The sequence below is a fragment of the Entelurus aequoreus genome, linkage group LG16 (genome assembly GCF_033978785.1).
Source record: "Entelurus aequoreus isolate RoL-2023_Sb linkage group LG16, RoL_Eaeq_v1.1, whole genome shotgun sequence".
NCBI classification, from domain to species: Eukaryota; Metazoa; Chordata; class Actinopteri; order Syngnathiformes; family Syngnathidae; genus Entelurus; species Entelurus aequoreus.
In genome coordinates, this window is record NC_084746.1 from 53,708,109 (window position 1) to 53,729,806 (window position 21,698).

General features: G+C 40.3%; 1 protein-coding gene across 1 annotated transcript; it reads right to left on the reverse strand.

The window, feature by feature from the left end:
* Positions 1-1,298: 1,298 nt before the first annotated feature.
* Positions 1,299-14,759, reverse strand: LOC133631192 (leucine-rich repeat and immunoglobulin-like domain-containing nogo receptor-interacting protein 3). Its single transcript, XM_062023350.1, has 3 exons — positions 14,096-14,759; positions 11,278-12,021; positions 1,299-4,855 (listed from the first exon to the last, which is right to left on the reverse strand). Exons 1-3 carry the CDS (start codon positions 14,648-14,650, stop codon positions 4,289-4,291), a joined length of 1,866 nt encoding a protein of 621 aa, XP_061879334.1. The 5' UTR covers positions 14,651-14,759; the 3' UTR covers positions 1,299-4,288.
* Positions 14,760-21,698: the final 6,939 nt, after the last annotated feature.

The window sequence follows — 21,698 nt, forward strand, 5'->3', positions numbered from 1 at the left end:
AGTGCAGAGGTGACAAAAGGCTGTTATTTCATGTCTAGAGGACTCGAAGAATGTCAAAAACATTTTTAGAAGGTCGTAAATAGTTTTTTTATGCTCTAGCTATGAGAATATTTGATTCATAATTGATGATTACTACTTTGCGGAAATTCATTCAGTGATGGCTAACGTCAGCTAAATTAGTGCTAAATAGCTAGCAGCACTCAAAGCTCATCCATGTGTTACGTATGGGCGTAGTTGCATCATTACATGCTAAGAAGGCGGGCTATAATGCTTAAAACACTTTGGAAAGTTAGTGCACTCTATAAATGTTACAAACAGCTCCTTTAACACTTTAATGCACATTCATCGGAATAAAATGTAAACACAAGTAATCCGTTTGCATGGCAGAATGACTCCAAATCCCTGAAAGGTTCCCGTCAGGCAGTTAGTCCAAGCGGTGTCTTGGCTTATCAGAGCCAACAGGCCACTTTTATTCTGAGGCTCTCTCCCACATTACAACATTTTGTCCACACGTTTGTATTCATGTAAAACCATTTTGTCATAATTAAAAAAGTCAAATCTGAATTGGATTTGATCCGTGTTCTGTATTACAACAAATCCCTGGGAATGAAATTATTCAATCATTTCTGTTTTTAGTGCAAAATAGGAAATTTAACATGATGTGGAACTTTATGTTTTCATGTTTCTGGCACAAGCACTACCAGGATTTGATCCCTGTAGGTACATTTACCAAATTGAACACAGGAAACAATGCCAATATCTGGAGAAATTTGCAACTATCATCTTTGATGGCACACGAAGGGACTCGGACTACAATTGTGGTAAAATTGTATATAATGTCATTAAGTAATTGACATTTTACATGCACTTGTTTACGCAAACAACAATAAGATTATTTTTGAATAAAGTAATCTGCCGTGTGGCGTATGCACAACCAGGCAGTTGATCGGGCTGCAGAAGCTAACGAGTCAATATGGAAGACGCTAAAGAAGCACATTGGTCCTCTCTATGGGACATTTCAGTGCAAAAAAAAACATGATGGAGAATTCAAGCAGCAAAAAGTGTTCTACACACTCTGCAAGAAGGACTTTTCAAATACCAAAGTAATGTTTAAAAAATGAGACAAGATTTTTGTTACCAGGAACACGATACCAGGGGTGTTAAATAAACACTGTAATATCATTTAGTGAGGTATTGGTCGTGACTGATTAGGTGGTTTGGGCATCTTTGGGCAGGTGTTTCCGACTGGTGGGAGACCACGGGGAAGACCCATGACACGTTGGGGGGGGGGGGGGGGGGGGGACCGTATTTTTCAGACTATAAGGCGCACTTAAAATAATTTCATTTTCTCAAAAATTGACAGTGCACCTTATAACTCAGTGCGCCTAATGTACACAATAATTCTGGTTGTGCTTACTGACCTCAAAGCAATTTTATTTGGGACATGGTATAATAATAAGTGGACCAGTAGATGGCAGTCACAAATAAGAGATACGTGTGCACTGCAAGATGACGCCAGTAAACAACACCAAAACTTTAAAGTTCAATGGAATACATAGAACATTGCACACGGCGCTCAGAAATCTGTCAAAATGTTTTAGTACGACTTTGGTCAGCTACAAAGCCGCACCGCTTGATGGATTGTCGGAGCATTACGACTACCATAGTCAGACGTACTGTGATTCAACATAAAGTATTATTATGAGGTAGATTGGGTATGAGGACTCTAAAAGGGCACCTATTAGGAAACATATTATCTGGCGTTTTGTTTTGCAATATTATGCAAAACCAACTTTTCTTACCTTCCAGTTCAGGCTGATGTGTATTTGGGATCTGCATAAGTCCTGAAAATATGTGCGTGATCGCCAGTGTAGTCCGTGCCGACGCCGTAGTCGATAAGTTTCTTCTTTTTTTCCATCTTCTTGTTATGTGACATTCATCCTCCACTGTTGCCATTTCTAATATAAAGTAGTGTCAAGTTCTTACTTATATCTGTCAGTAGACTCGCTATGGAAGTGCTAAAAACTACCAGTGTAGTGACTTTATATAACTCACCCACGGAAGTTTAGTTATTAGAGAGTTCCATTTGGACAGTTTTTCACGGGACACATTTCGGGTGTTGTTGCACTAGTGAGCCACGGATGAGGAGATGCTGCTCCGTTATTGATTGAAGTAAAGTGCGAATGTCATTAAAACAGTTAGCGCCATCTTTTGACACTTCTTCCACTCCTGTCCTTGCACGCTACACCGCTACAACAAAGATGACGGGGAGAAGACGATGTCCAAGTGGAGGCACGTAAATAAGACCGCCCATAAAACGACGCATCCTGAGGCAACGGTCAAAAAGTGACTTGTAAAACATCATTTATGCAACATTTTGAACAAAGAACCACCATTACATGTTATGTAGACCACAAGGAAGTCTTTTAAATGTAGAAAATAATCTTAATATGACCCCTTTAATGCGCCTTATAATCTTGTGCGCCTTTCGTATGAAAATAAACCTGAATAGACCCGCTCATCGGCAGTGCGCCTTATAATCCGGTGCGCCCTATGGTCTGAAAAATACAGTATGTCTCCCAGATGGCCTGAGAACGCCTCAGGATACCCTGGGAGGTGCTGGATGAAGTTGTTGGGGAGAGGAGAGTCTGGACTTCTTTGCTTGGGCGCTGACCCCGCAACCTGACCTTGGATAAGTGGAAGAAGATGGATGGATGGTAGTGACTGATGGTTATACAGCCCCGCATTTAGGTAGACTGACCCAAAAGTGACAATGAGGTGTGTTTTACAGCAAAGACCTGCTGATGTGTTGAGAACAGAACAGCCCTGCATGGAGGAATGGGAGCTTTGAAAGTGCCAAGTATGAACCACAACAACCCAGGAAATGAAAATAGGAGGACAAACAACAGACCCGCTGTGAGAAATAACAAACAACAAAACACAGTACGACTCTCCACTACACCATGGCGTGGGTAGGGTTCACACCACTTCATTTACATTTTCAATCCGCAGTCTCCAGCCAGGGACCCCTCCCGAAAGGAGGACCCAGTGGGGGGTGTACAGGGAAGGTAGGGGGGATGCACTGGGCTAGGGGGGCAGAGACATTTGCACACTGGACCATGTCAGAGGCAGACACCGTTGGGATTTGTTTGAATTCATTATCCTTTCAATTATTCTCAGTTTGTTGTGTGAATTACTGTATAAAAACAAGCGCAATTACTATGGCTTAGTTTCTCACATCCCCAGGGAATGAGTTGCATTTTCATGGCTCTACACGCATTATTGCTGGAATGTTATACCCACTCTACCTAGCGTTTCCTGAGAGAACATGTATGCCAGCCAGGTGTGTCCTCTGTCTGCCTCTGAGTGGGGGCCAACTCTCCAGGCTGCTCCCCCTGGCAGCGCTTGGAAAGTCAGACGTCCAACCACGCAGCAGAGAGCTGGGGCCAGGAGCTTGGGGGCCAAATGTATTTTTTCAAGAAGAAGATGACCTCCTCCTTCCTACCCTTAAAACCCTCTTGTCCCAATGCTCTCTGTTGTGTTGGTTGCCTTGGTTACCATGGCGCCCTGTGTCCAACGGGCTTGTGAAAAAACAAATCCCTTGGACACAGGATGTCGTGGCAATTGTTGGCCAGTGTGCTCGTCCCAAACTCACACAGCTAAAGTTGTCGCAACATAGCCAAATAAAGCCTCAATCCAATGGAAGCTTTGATTTCTTCTGAAAAACTCTACAAATGAAGGCTTTGAGCTCTCTGTAAGGAAGGGAAGACAATCTGACTATAGAAAACAAAGAAGTATTAGTTATACCTCAATCAAGTATCAGCAACACAAACCTTATTCCAATGGCCAGTTCATTTAGCTAATTGACCTCAGTCAGGGCTACTTGGATGTTCTTAGTTTTAGTGCGAGTCAACTTGGATGTTCTTAGTTTTAGTGCGAGTCAACTTGGATGTTCTTAGTTTTAGTGCAAGTCAACTTGGATGTTCTTAGTTTTAGTGCAAGTCAACTTGGATGTTCTTAGTTTTAGTGCGAGTCAACTTGGATGTTCTTAGTTTTAGTGCGAGTCAACTTGGATGTTCTTAGTTTTAGTGCGAGTCAACTTGGATGTTCTTAGTTTTAGTGCGAGTCAACTTGGATGTTCTTAGTTTTAGTGCAAGTCAACTTGGATGTTCTTAGTTTTAGTGCGAGTCAACTTGGATGTTGTTAGTTTTAGTGCGAGTCAACAGCTGTGTGCGAATGTTTTGGGACGTGCTCATGCCTCCCCCGAGGGACCCCTGGCTGCGTTGTTTCATATCATCTTCATGTTGAACTTCCTGGTGCCTCCGGTTGTGCTCCCGGTGGCGGGCTCGGACTTCCGGAAGGAGTACTCCACCGTGAAGTTCTTGCGTTGGCCGCGTCCTCTGCTCCACACGAACAGCAGCAGGAAACAGAAGAGCACCACTCCCAGGAAGGTGATGCAACCCATGGCCGTGGAGACCAGGATGGTTGTCAGGTCCAGGGTGAACTTGAGGAAAACCCGAGTGCTGTTCAAGTTAGTGTCGTTGAAGAACTCGCCGCTGTACAGAGAGCGGTTGAGAAAAAAGGCTGAGGCGGCGTCCAGCGGTTGGCCGCGTACTGTGAGTGTGGCGAAGTAGGTGTCGTTGCCTCCGGCGTTGCTGGCGATGCAGATGTAGGTTCCGCTGTCGGTCAGCTGGGCGTAGCGGATCTCCAGGGTGCCACTCGGGAGAACCGTGATGCGGCCCAAACTCTTAGCGGTGATCCGTCGGCGCTGCGGGGAAATCCAGATGATGGCGGGAGCTGGTTCCCCTTCAGCACGACAGAAGAAACTCACGGGTTGGCCCTCCCGAGCGCTCACCTGTGGGAGGAAGGACAGTTAATGACCTCCCCCACTTTGTTTACTGTTGAAATGCTATCAAACCTCAATGAAGCTTCCATTGCCTCCATGACCTAAGCTGCCACCTCAATGTTATTATTTGCTTAGGATTCTATTTTATTTACATTCTTGGCTTGACCATTCAATTGATTTCAAACTGGCAATTCAGGGATCCTCAAACTGTGGTATGTGTACCCCTAGTGCAGGGGTCAGCAACCTTTACCACTCAAAGAGCCATTTTGGAAAGTTTCACAAATTAAAGAAAACAATGGGAGCCACAAAATTTTTTTGATAATTTAAAATGAAAAACACCGCATACAAAGCTTAAATTGCTTTGCACTATGTTAACCAGGGGTCTCTGACACACGCACCGGCACGCATCTTAATATGGAAATTTAATGTTAGTGCGGCCCGCGACTTTTAATTGAATGGCGCTTGATAGCGTCTTTCTTGCCAACCCTCTCAATTTTCCGGGAGACTCCCAAATTTCAGGACATGCTGGCACTGCTTTTAGCGCCCTCTACAGCCTGCCCAAACAGCATACCTGCTTGGCCACATGTTGAATGCAGCTTTTACTTGCTCACGTAAGTGCCAGGAAGGCGTACTAGTTCAACAGCCACACAGCTTACACTGACGGTAGCCGTACAAAAACAACTTTAACACTGTTACATTACAAATATGCGCCACACTTTCAACCCACACCAAAAAAGAATGACAAACACATTTCTGGAGAACATCTGCACTGTAACACAACATAAACACAACACAACAAATACCCAGAATCCCATGCTGCCCTAACTCTTCCGCTCAACCGACGCACGGAGAGGGGGCGGGGGGGGGGGGTTTGATGTGTGGGGGGGTTTGGTGGTAGCGGGGGTGTATAATGTAGACCGGAAGAGTTAGGGCTGCATGGGATTCTGGGTATTTGTTGTGTTGTGTTACGGTGCGGATGTTCTCCAGAAATGTGTTTGTCATTCTTTTTTGGTGTGGGTTCACAGTGTGGCGCATATTTGTAACGTAACAGTGTTAAAGTTGTTTTATAAGGCTACCGTCAGTGTAAGCTGTGTGGCTGATGACTAAGTATGCCTTGCTGTCGCCTACGTGTGCAAGTAAAAGCAACATATAACATGTGGCCGGGCTGGCACGCTGTTTGTAAATGCTATAGAGGACAATTAATGCAGTGCCATTAGGGCACGCCCTTGATTAAGTAATTAGAGTGAAAATAGGATAATATTTGCCCTGGGAGATTTCTAGGAGAGGCAGTCTCCTGGGAAAGTCGGGGGGGTCGTTAAGTATACGGGGAAAACCGGGAGGGTCGGCAAGTATGCAGCTGAGCCGCATCAGAGTGGTCAAAGAGCCGCATGCGGCTCCGGAGCCGCGGGTTGCCGACCCCTGCTCTAGTGGTACGCAAGAGAATCCCTTGATTAAAGTACACAGTTTTATTTTACAAAATTCATACACAGTGTTACTGTTCAAACTGGGTGTAATGTTACAGTGGCCACAACTATTAAATATACTTGTTAAATAAAACCACTGCCTTGTTTTTAATGAATACTTAGGTCTACTACACTACTGTATTTAATGTTGTCATTATTGTGGTACTTAATGAATACTTAGGTCTACTACACTACATTATGGTGGTACTTGGAGAACCAAGTGTTTACTTACACTGTTCTCCAGTAACAAAGAATGAGAATAAAGTAGATCAGACTTTTTCAGCAGGCTACTGATAAATATAACTATTGATAAATATAACTACCGATAAATATAACTACTGATAAATATAACTACTGATAAATATAACTATTGATAAATATAACTACTGATAAATATAACTACAGATAAATATAACTACTGATAAATATAACTACTGATAAATATAACTACAGATAAATATAACTACTGATAAATATAACTACAGATAAATATAACTACTGATAAATATAACTACAGATAAATATAACTACTGATAAATATAACTACTGATAAATATAACTATTGATAAATATAACTACTGATAAATTGAACTACAGATAAATATACGTCTAAATGGAATCAGACAGTAGTTGGTTATCAGTTCCAGAGCTTTAAATATATCATTGTGAATAAAAATGGCTATAGACCGAGGGCCAAAAGAGAGCAGGGACAGATGACCAGAGACTGGGGCTCTTGTTGGTCTTAGGGACTTTAGCAAAGTTCACAATCAGTCAGTGTTGTTTTTCCCTCACTGGATTTGAGTTGTTTTGCTGAAGGTTTTTGTTTTGTAAAGACAACATGGCATTTCTTTCATTTCCTTTTCTGCTCATTCCAAATGACAATCTTCCTGAGCTTGTCCCTTTTCTCAGGGTGAGAAGGGAATGGTATCTCCAATCTTTATGTCTTGCATGCATGGAAACATTGACATTAAAGAACTTTCGAAGACATTCCATATGAAAGTGGTCGCTTTTTAGCTTCCTACTTTGTCTTGCTCCGTAACTCATTTTTATACTCTTTAGCTCTTTAGACTATTTTTGTGAGACTCTTATTTTCAGAGAGGATAAAGCGTCTAGTGATTTTATTGTGAAGGCCAGGACAGTGCAGTTGGTCTTTGGGCTCTTGATGGTTGTGTTGTGTAGAAGAGAGAGGCTGCATTCAAATCAAAACTTCTTGCATCCTGTCCTTTTTTTTTTAAATTTTGAGCTAGCATCAAGACTCACGGTTGCTGTGTTTGTCAATCAAGTGACAAATGTCTTAGTGGGGATAGAATAGATGAGTGACATTTATTTTTTGAATGCCATACGATCCACCGGTCTAGGCAAACAGCTCCGAAGAACTGTTTGGTCATGTGGATTAAAACGCAATAAAACATGTCAAGTATTGAACTGAACCAAACTGTACTGCTTGGTGAAAAGAATGTTGTAGAGAATATATGTCATATTGTAATTGAACTTTAAATGAGTACTGTCAAACAAATTGTGTAGAGAATACATATCATATTGTAATTGACTTTTAAATTAAAGGCCTACTGAAAGCCACTACTAGCGACCACACAGTCTGATAGTTTATACATCAATGATGAAATCTTAACATTGCAACACATGCCAATACGGCCGGGTTAGATTAATTTCCCGTGAAATATTCTGCTGAAAACGTCTCGGTATGATGACGTTTGCGGGCGACGTCACGGATTGTGCGGACATATTGGGACAGCATGGTGGCCAGCTATTAAGTCGTCTGTTTTCATGGCAAAATTCCACAGTATTCTGGACATCTGTGTTGGTGAATCTTTTGCAATTTGTTTAATGAACAATGGAGACAGCACAGAAGAAAGCTGTAGGTGGGATCGGTGTATTAGCGGCTGGCTGCAGCTACACAACCAGGAGGACTTTGAGTTGGATACGCGCTACCGTGAGTACGCAGCTGCGGCTTCCAAACATTTGATGGCTTACCCGTACGTGCGTGCCGCTATGTGCATGTCACGTACGTAACTTTGGGGAAATATATGTGCTCTATGAACTTTGCGGAGGTGAATGGTACTTTGGGCTGTGGGATTGAGTGTGTTGTGCGGGTGTTTGATTTGTATTGGCGGGTTATATGGACGGGAGGGGGGAGGTGTTTGTTTGCGGGATTAATTTGTGGCATATTAAATATAAGCCTGGTTGTGTTGTGGCTAATAGAGTATATATATGTCTTGTGTTTATTTACTGTTTTAGTCATTCCCAGCTGAATATCAGGTCCCACCCGCCTCTCACAGCATAATCCCTGTCTGAATCGCTTCCACTGCCCTCTAATCCTTCACTCTCACTTTCCTCATCCATGAATCTTTCATCCTCGCTCAAATTAATGGGGTAATCGTTGCTTTCTCGGTCCGAATCGCTCACGCTGCTGGTGGCCATGATTGTAAACAATGTGCAGATGTGAGGAGCTCCACAACCTGTGACGTCACGCTACTTCCGGTACAGGCAAGGCTTTTTTATCAGCGACCAAAAGTTGCGAACTTTATCGTCAATGTTCTCTTCTAAATCCTATCAGCAAAAATAAGGCAATATCGCAAAATGATCAAGTATGACACATAGAATGGACCTGCTATCTCCGTTTAAATAAGAACATTTCATTTCAGTAGGCCTTTAATACTGTCAAACAAATGTCAAATTTTTTATTCAGATAAACCACAATTTTGAATTTGGATTAATCATGATTAATCACCGTTAAATTATTTGCTTGCAGAATTTAAATAAATGCACATTTTTGGACACAAATGTAGTTTTAGTTTTAGAGTGTCATTTACAACATTTAAAAAAATGTTTTATTCAACTGCAAGTCATTGATTTCCTCCCAACTTAGTGAATTAGATGCACGATTTGAAAGTCCTTGTGATCATTTAGCAAACAAGGTACGGATGTACACTAATAGAGATTGTAGCACACACCTTGCCAGGTATTTCAACAAACAAGCGTATTTACCTTTTCAGACGAAAGCGCTGATGTCTTTTTTGGACAGGTAGCTGTGATTACTTACCGAGGTTCCATGGTCTCCGGTATGCAAAATCAATTCCGCATCAGCCAGTAGTTTCTCTTTTTTGTGCAGTACAGTTTGTTTATCCTTGTCGTAATTGTGCCAATCTAAGGTGATGACCTGTGGTTATATGCATGACTTCTTGCAGCTTTTGGTGTTAAGTGGCCTACATGTGGTTTTTTGTAGTTGACATGATCTGTTATATGACAAGATTGATGCCGGTAAACTCCGCCAGGTTCGTTTGTCGTCCTCTGTTTGCTGTCAAAGTAGCATTCTTGCTAGCGGCATCCTTAAGTAGGTGTTTTGCTTTAAGATGGTATTTTAAAGTTGATGTGCGCCGATGAATGATAAGAAAGTTTGGCGCTGCAATCCAAACAAATGACCTTAGTTGTATCTCGAGTTCCCTCAGAGCGTGTTTTGAAGCACAATTGGCCACCGCTCGCACTCTGATCACCGGTGTGTGACCTGATCACTGACCGTGTGACAACACCTTTTGGGTTAAAGTGTGGTTGAAAGAAATAAAGATTAATCTTCATTTTTCAAAATAAATCACGTGAATTAACGCATTAACGTTAACAGCCCTACGTTAAATACATGTTGAAATACTGAAAACTGGAAAAAATGAATTTATTATGGTGGGCCTAACCCATACTTGCCAACCTTGAGACCTCCGAATTCGGGAGATTGGGGGGGTGGGCGGGGTTAAGGGGGAAAGAGTATATTTATAGCTAGAATTCACTGAAATTAAAGTATTTCTTATATATATATATATATATATATATATATATATATATATATATATATATATATATATATATATATATATATATATATATATATATATATATATATATATATATATATATATATATATATATATATATATTAGTACAGTACACAGTAATGAAAACACAGTTGTTCTACTAACTGTACTGTTAGAAAACACTTACCTTTCACTATTTGAGTAGCCTTTGTTCTGCCATTTGAGTACTGGCGAGCAATCTCTGAATCCGGGAACATATCCTTCACGGATTTGTTGAAAACATCCGCAAATGAGAACGGGATGTTGCTTGCAAGGTGGCCCATAATACTGCGTTGCCGCCGCCTTGTGCTTCTCTGAGCGTTCATGAGTGACTATATCCATTCGGCCACCGTGTTATGGGTTATAAATAAACCTATGGATAATGGAGACATAAATAATAGTCTCCTTTTCAGGTGAGAGGACGCTAAAGGCAGTGCCTTTAAGGCACGCCCCCAATATTGTTTGTCCGGCTGGAAATTTTGGACATACCTACTTGCCGTAGTTTTGAACCAATGCATGATGGGAATCCGGATGTTGTGTGTCAGTGTATTAACGTGCCGGCTGGAATAAACACACGCTGAGAAATAGCTCCGTGCCTGCCTACTTTATGGATTATAGATAAACCTATGGATAACGGACACATATATATTTTCAGGTGAGAGACAACGCTAAAGGCAGTGCCTTTAAGGCACGCCCCCAATATAGTTGTCCGACTGGAAATTGGGAGAAATTCGGGAGAATGGTTGCCCGGGAGATTTTCGGGAGAGGCACTGAAATTCGGGAGTCTCCCGGAAAATTTGGGAGGGTAGGCAAGTATGGCCTAACCTCTGGATGGTTAATAATAATATAGTAATAAAATGACGGAGACAGTCCCAGGAAGCACGAACATGAGTAATGCTTTAAACTCTCTCTCAAGGAGTAGCATGCATATCATTTGCAATTCTACAGGACAGCAACACCCACCCAGCACTAGGAGGCACAGATGCCTTGGCCTGTAACTTCCCTGGCATGCACACTGTGACAAAGAATGTAGTTGAGCTATAGCAATGGCTTGAAGTAATACATACAGTTCAAACTTAATGATTGTATGTACAGTATGCATTGTTACCTGCTGAAGCTTGCGGTTGCGTATTTTGGGTTTCTGGCATGTGAAATGATCAAAGAGTGCAGAATCAGTGAAGGTACTCAGGCTGACCCCTTGCACCTCCACAGGCCCTGCACACACAGGCACCCTGCCGTCAAAGTTGAGGGTCTTGCGCCTTTGCAGGATCCACAACAGACGGCAGTCACACATTAGAGGGTTCCCATCCACTCTGAGGGTCTCCAGGCTGTTGACAGAGTGGAAGGAACCCTCTTCCAACGTCTGCAGGTCATTTGATGAGAAGTTGAGGACCCGAAGCTGCCGGAGGCCTCCGAGGGCGTGGGGCTCCACCGTCATCAAGCCTGTGCTGACCATGATTAGCTCCTTCAGCCTCATCAGGTCTCTGAAGGCCCATGGCTCCAGTGTTGTGATGGGGTTGTAGGAGATGTTGAGGTGCGTTAGATGCACCATGTTTTTGAAGGAACCAGAGGGGACGGAGGTGATGTTGGTGTTTGTAATGGACAGCCAGTGGAGGTCAAGACCCTGGAAACTAAGAGGAGAGATGTATTCCAGGTAGGGCCAGTGATCGATATCTAGACCTCGAAGATTCGAGAGCTTTCGGAAGTTCTGGTCCTCAAGAGCCGTAATGCTGACGTGACGTAGGCGAAGGGTGACGAGGCTGCGTAGGTAGGACAACGTTTGGCCTGAAATGGATGTCAGGTTACAGCGAGCTATGGTGAGATCTTCCAGTCCCAGCAGACCCGAGAATGCCTGTGTATTTGGTAAACAGAGAATTTATTTGAAGAGACAATGCTGGGCTTTTTGCACTGAAAGAATGTAATGGTTATGAAATATTCAACTTGTAAGACGATGAAAGGCAACACCAGGGAAATATAATCAGTGATTCAGCAATAATACTACGCATCAGATTACTTCGATATCAATGGCTCTGCCTGTCCTAATTAATAAAAGTTGGTTTAAGAAAATACATACAATGATATCACATTTTATATGGTGTGGAAGGAAGGCCAGATGTTCATACTTAAGGTTGTCTTGTACACAAGATAAAGGAGGACTACAATGACCAAACTTCTTACATCATTATATCTCCTTCGGTTGTGAACAAGCAAGCCACTTATTTCATTCTTCTGCAGATAAGGACTGGATCAACATAGAAAAAAATATGTTAATGAATTTGGACATTGATGTGGGGAGTTTATATTATGTTAAAAAAATACCTAATGAATTGAGGCAGAGCCCAATAGAAGCCACCTTTAACATTCTAAAACTGTGTCAGAAAATACTAGGAATCAAGTCAATGACATCTGTAAATCAACCGCTTTGGTACAATCCTAATATCATCTTTAGTAAAAATGTGGTTAAATGGACAACATTGAAAGACAGAGGTATTACTAAACCTCATCATATTATTAATAAAAAACTCTTTTAAACCGTTCAATGATTTAGTTGATCAATATAATGTACCCAGAAATAATTTTTTAAATTTTATCTCTTTAAAACACGCTGTGAATAAATGCATATCCTCTGAAAGTATGTCTTTAAATAGCCATGAACTGGAAGATGCACTTTTTAATCAAGATACATTTAAGAAATTAATTAAACTATTTTATGGAATAATAAATAAACACCACACTAGAAATGCAAATGATGCATGTGTTCGGAAATGGATGATGGACTTAAACATTTTAGATGAAAGAGACATATCATGGAATGATATTTGGAAAAATGCCAATAAGCCCTTTAGAAGCATTAAAGATAAACTGACTCAATTTAAGATCTTGAATAGATTGTATTTGACATCTTCTCAGCTGTTTAAAATGGGTGTAGTAGATAGCAAGTTATGTATGAAGTGTCGGGCAGCCGAGGCAACTCTTGTTCATTTATGGTGGGAATGTCAGAGAATAAAAGAGTTATGGTTGAAAACAACAAAAGAAGCAATCACATTCCTTAATATAAACATCCCAATAACACTGCAAACTTGTATTCTTGGGGATCTCCATCAATTTAGTAACGTGTCATCAAAGAGTACAAATGCATTTCTTTCAATATGCATAATAACAAAAAGGGTAATATTACAAAAATGGATAGCTGTTGATAGTCCAACTCATACTGACTGGTACACACAAGCTATGGAGATGATATCAGTAGAACAAACTGCATTTAGTTTAGATAATAATGAGTCATATATTGGAATATGGGATCCATTATTTAAATTTGTTTTGACTATTAAATGAACCAAAATATGACTTATTATATCATTGTGGAAAATATTGGACACAGTGTGTTGTCGGGTTTATGAGATGCAATGCAAGTGTAAGCCACTGTGACACTATTGTTCTTTTTTTTTTTTTTTTTTAATTAATGTTTTTAGTGATAATATCAATGAGGGATTTTTAATCACTGCTATTTTGAAATTGTTACTATATTGATACTGTTGTTGATAATATTCATTTTTGTTTCACTACTTTTAGATTGTTCCGTGTCATGTTTGTGTGTCCTCAATTGCTCTGTTTATTGCTATTCTGAATGTTGCTGGCTCGGCTTTGCTTTTGGAATTGGATTGCATTGTTATGGTATTGTTGTGTATTGTTTTCTTGAATTGATTAATAAATTCATAAACATTTTTTTTTTAAAATAAAAAAAATAAAAAAATAAAAAAATGTCTCTGCTAGAGGATACGTTTGTACGGTATTAACTCGTTTCATTGTCCTCAATCCAAACTTTCTGTTGCATTTTTGGCTTGGCAACAACTTTCGGCAGCTTTCAAATGCAATTTCTAGCCTCATACAGTCATGCTTATCATAGCTCCAATGACATGACATACCTTGTGGGAAATATAAACCAGGTCATTGTCTCCCACTTCCAGGTGTTTTAGACTCCTCAGGTCTTGGAAAGTGTAGTCCAGCAGAATGACAATCTTGTTTTCACTCAGGTCCAGGCTGGTCAGATTGCCCAGCTTGGCAAAAGCCCCCATGGGCACTAACTTCAGCTGGTTGCCTCGTAACTTCAGCACTTTAAGACCTGGCAGACTGGCAAAGGAATTGGGCTCTAATGTGGCGATGAGGTTTTCACTGAGATCTACCTCCTCCAGCCGGGGGTATGGTGCCAGATCACCTGGTTGTACCCATCGGAGTCGGTTCTTGCTGAGATCCAGGAGTTGTGTCTCGGTGGGGATGCCTTCGGGGATGTTGGTGAGCCGCCGCCGCTGACACGACACCGACCTCAGCTGAGCCGAGCACTCGCACCGCGGCGGGCAGGCCTGGCTACTTCCTGGCAGCGTCAAAGTTAAGACGGCTACCAGAGAAGCAGCCAGGACCCCCCACCACATCTTTGGCCATGGCACTAAGGCACGCCCACCAGGGCCAGGAGAGCCAATCATGGCCCTGGTTTTTGGACTCCTCGCCTATTGCAGGCAGGGTCACTTGGACCTGTAAGAGAAAAATACAGAAGACAGGAAGAGGAAGTCAAATATTTGCGCGAGCAAAGATAGTCTCTCTAAAGAGGGAGGCGGGTTTTAAAAAAGAAAGATGAAGCCTATCTCCTACTATCTTGAAGGCTCATAAAAATTACATCCAGTCCACAGTAAATCATCCATGCTTCTTCTGGTTAAGTAATATTGTACAGAAAGCCGTGGAGATTTGCAGCATATCATGACACGGCTTTAAAATACAACTGACAAGCTCTCGTCGGGGACGCGGCTCCATTTAAGATATTTAGGAGAATTTGTCATTTAACTAATTCATCCATGGTTTCAGATGGATGACTGAATGTTGCTGCTTCTCCGTGCAGCACAGAGACAAACACAATGAATATATCATCACCGTGCATAAACAAAGAGAAGTAGGTTGACTCACAGACTCAAGTCTTTTTGGTCAGGTGTGCGATGATGCATGTGTGCGTAGGACGAGGCCCTTTTACTGGCCATCCTTTTAGCCATGAATCACTTGTGCTTGAACATTCCTTTGGGCAACCTGTCATCCTTCCCACACGCTCCTTTCTACTCAGTCACCGCTGGTCATTACATCTTCTTCTTTCTGTGTGCGTCCACTTGGACACAAATGTCTTACAGTGGAAGTTAGAGGATTGCACCACAAAAGCTACCCTGTCAAAATCGGTGGTCCAGTCGGAGACCTTTAAGCTACAGTATTAGACCCTCTTGCTTAGGTTGATGTTTGGCATTCCGGGCATTGACAAGAGCAAGCCAAACACAAAATATGCCACCCTACACCTTAAATAAACGTTTATTTGAGCCAATCAGAAAACTACAAAAAGTCCTTTCCGGATAAGGCAATGGAAAATCAAGGCATATCGAAATCGTACACCAAATCTCATCAGTGAGTACACCCTACTCACTCTTCCATGCACTGCTGTGGACGTTGGCCTGGATCAACCCAGAAAAAGATTCCCCTATGACTATCTGTTGGCTTCCCAATGGACTGGACTCCCACATGATCAATTCATTGAACAATTCAATAGTTATACCTACACATCCATTGAAGTGGGGTCCCTAGATCTGCGGTCCCTTCTCAATGTTTCTTCTCCCCTCCCCCTGCCGGGTTCTTTTGACTTTTTCACCGATGTGGGTTTAGCTCGAGGGTTGTCGTGATGTGTGAAGCCCTTAGATACACTTGTCTATAAGAGCTATGAACACACATTTTCATTGATTGATTAATAGTAAATCTCCTCAAGGCACACTATGTGTCCAAAGTGAGGCCATTTGCGGGTTTTGTTTGCCTGCAAGATAATGTCAAAAATAGAATCTAACAAAAAAACAGTAAGAATGTAAGAAAAAAAGAGTAACAGGCTGTAATGTAATGATAATTGATACTAATAACAAAAACACGCTTTGTCACTTATAACACACACATTTTTCTTTAATATTTATGTGTGTTTTTAGCATTTCTTTAAAACAAAAAAATGGCATGCTTTGCCTTTTCAGTATACAGCCCTGAGTGGAATTAGTTTGGACACCTATGCTCCAGAACTACAACTTGGTTGTAATTTAGAGGAGTCAGTGTACAGCTATATATATATACTTCCCACTGAAAAGGACTCAACACATAGTTTCAATGGCAACACAAACTAACTATGTCTTGCTTACAGTCACGTACTCACTTGTTGCCAGCTGTGCAGACATGGCCGTGTGTTTTGTGGGTAATACAACCCTACGGTACTGTTCTCCAAGCTAAACACTGTCTACAGTAGCTCCCCACCTATTTGTACATTTTTAAAAAAATCTACACAATTTACGGTAAAATACCGGCAGCTGTGGTTCACCGTAAAAAATGCAGTTACAATGTGTAGGACGTTACGGTATGTTAATGGCAAATCTGTAAATACTAAAGTTGATAACTGTTTTTGCTTACGGTAAATTAATATGGAGAATTGTTTTTATTGTTAACCTGTTCACAAAAAAACCCTATAGAATTTAAGGTAAAATATTGGCAGCCGTGGTTGCCAGGTGTTCACTGTAAAACAAATGAGTGCCAATCAGTCTATCCATAGGTGCATGTCTTTGAGGGTGGGAGGAAGCCAAGTACCCAGAGAACTCACGCGCCCGGGTATCGAACCCAGACCCTTCTTACTGTGAAGCATGAACGCTAACAACACCGGCACCATGCTGCCCTGTCACCAATACCAGTATGTGCAAAATGCCTGTGTTTCTGAGACATGTGCACCGTACAATTAGGATTTGAACCTGAAAGTCTTTGTACAACCTTTGACTGGACAACTCACAACATGTTCCTTCTAGTGCGCTATTAAAGACGAGCCTTAAATGCTCCGTATCTGTTAAATGTCTGCTTGTAACCACTTCCAACACACTTAAACACACAGTGTGGTTCATTTGGAAGCAGTTTGCAACGAAGCACGTAGACATAATAATAATAATAATAATGGATTAGATGTATATAGCGCTTTTCTAGACACTCAAAGCGCTTCACAGAGAAGTGAGAACCCCTCAATGCCTGAAACCACCTGCCAAAATAATACTAGAAAACATGTTGTTAGCCAAAAGTTAAGTAGGCTAAAGCTTTAACACAAACAGCTAAATGTACAATCTGCAAAATCTTTAATTTAGACAGAATAATAAGGTACATTTTTTGTGACATGAGGGTTTTTGCAAGCGCATTGTAGAAGTGCTTTTACATTTTCTCAGTAAAGTAATTTGTACGTATCATAACTTTCGTCATTTAGGTTATCTTCTGTTTCTTGCTTGCGTTTGCCACTGTGATAAACTAGTTTGGATTTGATCGTGTTTTACTGTTGCTATGTAATGATTGCTTGCTTGTTTTAAGGGTCATGTTGTACAGTGCAGTTTGACAATTGCTTTCTTAATTGATTTCAAAATGTATTTACCACTAGAACTCCCACAGGGTTTAGAACTGGGGTCTGCAACCCTTCAGCCTCCTTGTTAAGGTGACCTTCATTGATTTTTTTTAAACGGCAGAGTTGAGAAAGGGTTTTACAGTTTTATAGATTGTCTTTGAAGGTGTTCTAACTGGTGGTTAGATTTGCGCGAGGAAGGCAAGGACAAATGAGGGTATGCCTGCCTTGTGAGAGAAACAACGTTCGTCTTGAAGCTCAAGCTCAAATCTAGCAAAGTTTCTGGCTGGGTGACAAAACAAGGCGAGGCTTTGCAGACTGCTGCACAAACTGACCCACTTCTCCACCGCGTCTCAGCCTCACGCTGTCAGCCAGCAACAACTCACCCAGACCATAGCGACCCTGCAGAAAACCTCTGCTTCTGTTTGGAAGACGGCCCGGGAAAACCACAGAGACGGTTCACAAACAAACATCAACTGATGTTCTGAAGAAGAAATATTACATCATTATTTACTGACTTGGCTTTTATCCTCTAAAAGCTTTACAGGGATGTTCTTATCTTGTGTGTGTACAGTAGAGTGTTTGTGTGTGTACATGAGCCAGGCTTTTAAGTCAGGTGATGGATGAGTGCAGTCTGCTGACGCCTTCAAGCATCATCCTACGGATCAGTGGTGGAGTCGCAGCATGAATCAGGGAGCTGACATTGTTCGAAGACAAGGTCCTTACACACACACACACACACACACACACACACACACACACACACACACACACACACACACACACACACACACACACACACACACACACACACACACACACACACACACACACACACACACACACACACACACACACACACACTGACCCAGGGGAAGGCACTCATCATCCAGTGAATGAAGGAATGGGAACACTCCTTTTCCATCACTCAGTGCCAGCTTCTTTCTTACAGTTGTCTCAACAACTCTCAATCCACTGTTTATCAACATCTGCCAGCCAGATGTGCATGAAACAACACATCCCAGAGAGAGGCAGATGTTTAGCTACAGGTCAGCTGTCCAGGGAACAAAAAAGTAGAACACAACAAACTCACTAAGTAAAAGTCACTTATTCACACATAGTGCATGAATAGACTAGTCTTCAATGTCATTGTCATGTTTAAAGTAGAACACAACAAACTCACTAAGTAAAAGTCACTTATTCACACATAGTGCATGAATAGACTAGTCTTCAATGTCATTGTCATGTTTAAAGTAGAACACAACAAACTCACTAAGTAAAAGTCACTTATTCACACATAGTGCATGAATAGACTAGTCTTCAATGTCATTGTCATGTTTAAAGTAGAACACAACAAACTCACTAAGTAAAAGTCACTTATTCACACATAGTGCATGAATAGACTAGTCTTCAATGTCATTGTCATGTTTAAAGTAGAACACAACAAACTTACTAAGTAAAAGTCACTTATTCACACATAGTGCATGAATAGACTAGTCTTCAATGTCATTGTCATGTTTAAAGTAGAACACAACAAACTCACAAAGTAAAAGTCATTTATTCACACATAGTGCATGAATAGACTAGTCTTCAATGTCATTGTCATGTTTAAAGTAGAACACAACAAACTCACTAAGTAAAAGTCACTTATTCACACATAGTGCATGAATAGACTAGTCTTCAATGTCATTGTCATGTTTAAAGTAGAACACAACAAACTCACTAAGTAAAAGTCACTTATTCACACATAGTGCATGAATAGACTAGTCTTCAATGTCATTGTCATGTTTAAAGTAGAACACAACAAACTTACTAAGTAAAAGTCACTTATTCACACATAGTGCATGAATAGACTAGTCTTCAATGTCATTGTCATGTTTAAAGTAGAACACAACAAACTTACTAAGTAAAAGTCATTTATTCACACATAGTGCATGAATAGACTAGTCTTCAATGTCATTGTCATGTTTAAAGTAGAACACAACAAACTCACTAAGTAAAAGTCATTTATTCACACATAGTGCATGAATAGACTAGTCTTCAATGTCATTGTCATGTTTAAAGTAGAACACAACAAACTCACTAAGTAAAAGTCACTTATTCACACATAGTGCATGAATAGACTAGTCTTCAATGTCATTGTCATGTTTAAAGTAGAACACAACAAACTTACTAAGTAAAAGTCACTTATTCACACATAGTGCATGAATAGACTAGTCTTCAATGTCATTGTCATGTTTAAAGTAGAACACAACAAACTCACAAAGTAAAAGTCATTTATTCACACATAGTGCATGAATAGACTAGTCTTCAATGTCATTGTCATGTTTAAAGTAGAACACAACAAACTCACTAAGTAAAAGTCACTTATTCACACATAGTGCATGAATAGACTAGTCTTCAATGTCATTGTCATGTTTAAAGTAGAACACAACAAACTCACTAAGTAAAAGTCACTTATTCACACATAGTGCATGAATAGACTAGTCTTCAATGTCATTGTCATGTTTAAAGTAGAACACAACAAACTTACTAAGTAAAAGTCACTTATTCACACATAGTGCATGAATAGACTAGTCTTCAATGTCATTGTCATGTTTAAAGTAGAACACAACAAACTCACAAAGTAAAAGTCATTTATTCACACATAGTGCATGAATAGACTAGTCTTCAATGTCATTGTCATGTTTAAAGTAGAACACAACAAACTCACTAAGTAAAAGTCACTTATTCACACATAGTGCATGAATAGACTAGTCTTCAATGTCATTGTCATGTTTAAAGTAGAACACAACAAACTCACTAAGTAAAAGTCACTTATTCACACATAGTGCATGAATAGACTAGTCTTCAATGTCATTGTCATGTTTAAAGTAGAACACAACAAACTTACTAAGTAAAAGTCACTTATTCACACATAGTGCATGAATAGACTAGTCTTCAATGTCATTGTCATGTTTAAAGTAGAACACAACAAACTTACTAAGTAAAAGTCATTTATTCACACATAGTGCATGAATAGACTAGTCTTCAATGTCATTGTCATGTTTAAAGTAGAACACAACAAACTTACTAAGTAAAAGTCACTTATTCACACATAGTGCATGAATAGACTAGTCTTCAATGTCATTGTCATGTTTAAAGTAGAACACAACAAACTTACTAAGTAAAAGTCATTTATTCACACATAGTGCATGAATAGACTAGTCTTCAATGTCATTGTCATGTTTAAAGTAGAACACAACAAACTCACTAAGTAAAAGTCATTTATTCACACATAGTGCATGAATAGACTAGTCTTCAATGTCATTGTCATGTTTAAAGTAGAACACAACAAACTTACTAAGTAAAAGTCACTTATTCACACATAGTGCATGAATAGACTAGTCTTCAATGTCATTGTCATGTTTAAAGTAGAACACAACAAACTCACTAAGTAAAAGTCACTTATTCACACATAGTGCATGAATAGACTAGTCTTCAATGTCATTGTCATGTTTAAAGTAGAACACAACAAACTCACTAAGTAAAAGTCACTTATTCACACATAGTGCATGAATAGACTAGTCTTCAATGTCATTGTCATGTTTAAAGTAGAACACAACAAACTCACTAAGTAAAAGTCACTTATTCACACATAGTGCATGAATAGACTAGTCTTCAATGTCATTGTCATGTTTAAAGTAGAACACAACAAACTTACTAAGTAAAAGTCACTTATTCACACATAGTGCATGAATAGACTAGTCTTCAATGTCATTGTCATGTTTAAAGTAGAACACAACAAACTCACTAAGTAAAAGTCACTTATTCACACATAGTGCATGAATAGACTAGTCTTCAATGTCATTGTCATGTTTAAAGTAGAACACAACAAACTTACTAAGTAAAAGTCACTTATTCACACATAGTGCATGAATAGACTAGTCTTCAATGTCATTGTCATGTTTAAAGTAGAACACAACAAACTCACTAAGTAAAAGTCACTTATTCACACATAGTGCATGAATAGACTAGTCTTCAATGTCATTGTCATGTTTAAAGTAGAACACAACAAACTTACTAAGTAAAAGTCACTTATTCACACATAGTGCATGAATAGA